The sequence below is a fragment of the Spinacia oleracea genome, chromosome 3, assembly GCF_020520425.1.
Source record: "Spinacia oleracea cultivar Varoflay chromosome 3, BTI_SOV_V1, whole genome shotgun sequence".
Taxonomy (NCBI): domain Eukaryota; kingdom Viridiplantae; phylum Streptophyta; class Magnoliopsida; order Caryophyllales; family Amaranthaceae; genus Spinacia; species Spinacia oleracea.
The window spans coordinates 155,288,448-155,292,770 of NC_079489.1; the positions used below are offsets into that span (position 1 = coordinate 155,288,448).

A 4,323-nucleotide genomic window follows, 5' to 3' on the forward strand; every position below is an offset into this window, starting at 1 on the left:
ATCGTCACAGGCAAGAAATGAATACTCCGGAAACGATGATATTGCCGGAAACGGAAATATGGATCGTATCGAAAATATAAATATTATCCAAGTCGTAGATGTTGCCGGAAACGGAAACATGGTACGTATCGGAAAATATTATCGGAAATGGAAATATTGCCGGAATCGGAAATATTGCCGGAAACGGAAATATTGTCAGAATCGGAAATATTATCGGAATCGGAAAATAGTTCCGGAAACGGAAATATTAAATATTTGTTCGAAACGGAAATTAATTCCGGAATCGGAAATATTAAATATTGTTCGTATCGGAAATGAATTCCGGAATCGAGAATTTAATCGGAAGCGCATCGTACGAATTAGCATCGGACGAGGCCTGCCAGACGAAGGCCCAGCACGAAGCCGGGCCATCGCCCAGCAAGCCAAGCGCAACAACCACACGCCAAGCATACGACCAGGCCCAGCGCAAAAGCCAGGCCCAGCCGAAGCTTGGGCGCGCGCACGGGGCTGCGGCGAGTGGGCTGGCGCTGTGCGTGGGCCGCAAGGCCTGCGTGCGGTGCTAGCGTATTACTCGAAGTGTGTTACTCGAATCCTAAGGCTACCGGGATTCGTCATATGATTAAATCTAATCCTAAAAGATTTAGTTTATTTAATTAGAGTCCTAGTAGGATTATAATTAAATAAATTAGTATCCTAATAGGATTCCAAATCCTTTTCCATAACTCTATAAATAGGTGCCTAGGGTCACATATTTACAACGAGTTTTTTTCAAGTATTAAAAGTGAGTTTTTGAGAGAAAAATTCAGTCACACAATTGCCTAAAAGTGCCGAAAATAATAGTACCTTAAGGGCGATTCTAGTTGGTCAATCTTAAGGCGGATCCGGACGTGCTGTGGACTATCTACGGAGGGACGACACTTGGAGTCCTAAAGACTTGTTCTTGTTCGGTTCGGGCGCAGCTAGGGAAGGCACGCAACAAAGAGTATGCATCTAAACTATGCTAAATGATTATGTGTAAATAATATGTATTCCGGGCTTTTATGGTTTTTCCGCATGATTTATGAATTGTCATATGTATCATAACCTAACACACTTGTCATCAATGCAAAAAATAACTTCTTTTTGAAAAAAGAGAGGGAACCCTTTCGACTTCTGACAGCTGGAAACCCACCCATTTACTCCTAAATGGGCCGGGTCTGGGGGGCATGTTGTTTGGGATCCCAATTGAATACCAATTAGGCCATAAAGTCCAAAGCCCAAAGACTCACAACAACAACATCAAACCCACTACAGTCCAAAAGGCTATTCAGCCACCAATCAAGGCCCAAGGCCCACTTGCAATAAATGACCTAAGGGCAATCATTGCACGAACACTATAAATAAGCCGTCATGGCTCACTTACCAAGGTACGTCCATTTCACGCCTTAAGACCACTCTTCTAGAGAACTTCTCTCTCTAGAATCCGAGCATCGTTCTTACTTAGGCATCGGAGGGGCTTTCCTCGGAAACACCCCCGAGGCTAGTAACTTGTTTATTGTGCAGGTTGATTCGGACACAATACATTCTAGCTAGCAAGATCTTCAACACACACAAAAAGGGCCTTCATTCGAAGCCCATTGTTTCACCCGCTTCAACACCGGAACATATACTATTATTATCATTAAGTTGAATTGAATTAAATTAAACTGAACTTAACTTAACTTAATGCTCCTGAACTAAATCTAACTGCTAAATAAATTCTGTAACGGATCAATCTTCTCAACACTCACATGTGAGTTAATCTTCTCAACATCCACATCCACATCCTGAACAATGTTTGTTTTAGCCATTTGATTAGCTTGTTCCATCCTACCATAACCCTTAATTATAACACCATAAGCTTCGGGCTTAACTCCCCCACTCAGTCTCTCCTTATGTTTTAACAGGGACAATGCATCCTCCATATTTCCAGATGCACATAAACATTTGATGACATGGTAAAAGGCTTTAAACTCAGGAAACGGGTCTGACAATAACATTCGTATGACAATTCCCCTTGCTCTTTCTATGTCGCCTTTTCTACACAAACCCAGAATCACAGATGAAAATGCAGAAGTTGCGTTTTTACGAGCTTCACAGCTTAATAAATCAACTGCAATACTCTCAGCTAAGCATAAAGTTTCATCGTGTTTTGAAAGACAATGTATCAATTCATGTAAACACTTTGTAGAAATTTTCTGTTTAGCAACTTCATAAATTGCATAACCCAGTTTAGGCTTATCCAGGTTACAGTACAGGTCTATTATATAACAAACACTCTCATCATCAACTCGATTGTCAATTTTGATGCTTTCCTGTAAATACTTGACAATTCCCTGGCAAAATTCTAATTCCCAGTCTTCAGATTTACATCCCCATGCACAATATACAACACCTGAATAGGTATTCAAATCTGGGTTGCAGTAAAAATCAGGAAACTTGTTAAGTATCTCAATTCCAGATTCGTGATCTCCATAATACCCAAATGCGTTTATCAATTTGTTGAGGATTCTAGTACTAACAATACCGTGGATGTTGCCTTCCTCCTCACCGAGGTTTTTAATCAATTTGTTGCGCAATTTAGTAACAACACCGCCGCCTCCGCCACCGCCACCACCACCACCGCTTTTGACAAGATTCCATGAGAGATGCAACCATCGTTTATCACAGTGCCACGGGTTTGGTGTTGTTAAAACATCTTTTCTTAAAATATAGGTGATACCATCTAACAATGAATCATTGATCTGGAAATCATCTCTAGAAAGAGCCCAATTGAAATACTTAAATTGATTAAGGTGAGAAAGTTCTTCAGGTGGGTTTGTAATCATCCGACAAAAGAAATCAATGTTGAGAAGCACATCCCAATTATCACGGGATTCAAGGATTGAATCTACAGAAACAGAATTGTTATCAATTGAAGAAAATAAGAGAAAGGAAAGGAAAGGAAGGGAAGAGAAAGGAAATAAGTTATACTTTCCCATGTTTGGTTGAAGAAATGAAATGATAGTAATCCCATGTTTGGTACAATATTAGTAAAGAAAGGGAAGAGAAAGGAAAGGAAAGGAAATAAAAATCAATAAAAAATTAAAAGAAAAACTAATCATCGGCATTCTACTTTACTACTTTAACTATTATTCGCATAACCTGCTCAATAATGCTTCAAATATGGCATTGTTCTCATCACAATATCTGCTGTTCATTAAACCCTGATGTCGGTTCATCTATGAAAATAATTGAAGGATTTGCCACGAGTTCTACTTCAATAGTCAGGCGCCTAACTCACAACTCACAAGAGACAAACTATAAGCATTTTCTATGCTCTAGAATTCACATGAGAACTATTATGGTCTAGTTCGAACTCTGTTGTTTGTTTTCAATTATCAGCGGTTGTAGATCGATATTGTCTGAAGCAGAGATAAAGCAGGGATGAAGCAGAGGTTGAAGAAAGGGACGTGAGGTGAGGGAGAAGCGGTGGGTTTTTATATATTAGTGTGAAATTGGAGGTTTGGCGGTGAAACGTGAGTTTTAGGCGCTGGATATTGTTGTTGATAAATTTTAGGTTTTCCTTTCCTTGCAAATTCCTCCAATTTTGGGAGGAAAGGAAAGTGGAACTTTTCTTAAGGAGTCTTTCCTTTCAATTCCTTTCATTTCCTTCCACTTTCAATATAATATTTAAAACCAAATACAGGAAAGGTTATTTTTCCTTTCATTTCCTTTCTTTTCCTTCCAATTCCCTTCAACCAAATAGAGCCTAATTGTCAATTCACCATCGTTATCAGCATCATTACCAGTATCATTATCAGCATCAGAATCAGATGTATAAGCACTGTCATACAATTCTTCTTCAAATGTTAATTTATCATTATTATCAGTATCAGATCTATCAGCAGTTTCGGACATGGACATGAATGTGTGACTTTGAAGGGGTACTTGTATTTTGGGATGATGATGATGATGATTCTGCCATGGTGAAACAAGTGAATGATAGTATGATGATGAATTCATGGATCCATGGTTTACCTGAATCGGAGGTTTTTCCAAACAAAGTAATAATCTTGGTTTTGGTTTTGAACTTCTGTTCATCAAAGAACATCTTGATGCTATGTTTCGCCACATCTTGATGAGTACGGCCGTTTTGTGTGATTTGTTGTACTTTTATGTATACACGAAGGTTTAGGGTTTGTGAAAAATATCACAAATAAACACGATAATATTTCAAAGATTTAGGAAATTTAGAGTTAGTAGGACTCTTAATTTTTCTATGGAGATTTAGTCATTTAGTCCTAGGGTTTTGAGAGGCTCAGA

The 4,323-nt window shown here is 38.8% G+C and overlaps 1 protein-coding gene across 1 annotated transcript; it reads right to left on the reverse strand.

The window, feature by feature from the left end:
• Nucleotides 1-1,721: 1,721 nt before the first annotated feature.
• On the reverse strand, nucleotides 1,722-3,918 carry LOC110798892 (pentatricopeptide repeat-containing protein At1g62930, chloroplastic-like). Its single transcript, XM_022004089.2, has 2 exons — nucleotides 3,705-3,918; nucleotides 1,722-2,908 (listed from the first exon to the last, which is right to left on the reverse strand). The coding sequence occupies exons 1-2, from the start codon at nucleotides 3,916-3,918 to the stop codon at nucleotides 1,722-1,724; spliced, it is 1,401 nt and encodes a 466-aa protein (XP_021859781.2).
• Nucleotides 3,919-4,323: the final 405 nt, after the last annotated feature.

What these genes read in the sequence shown, in the direction of transcription:
- LOC110798892 (XM_022004089.2), bottom strand. Translation starts at nt 3,918, where the DNA reads ATGTCCGAAACTGCTGATAGATCTGATACTGATAATAATGATAAATTA. An exon ending in AAGGAAAAATAACCTTTCCT is followed by an intron (nt 2,909 to 3,704) that starts GTATTTGGTTTT and finishes CTGTTTCTGTAG; the next exon opens with ATTCAATCCTTGAATCCCGT.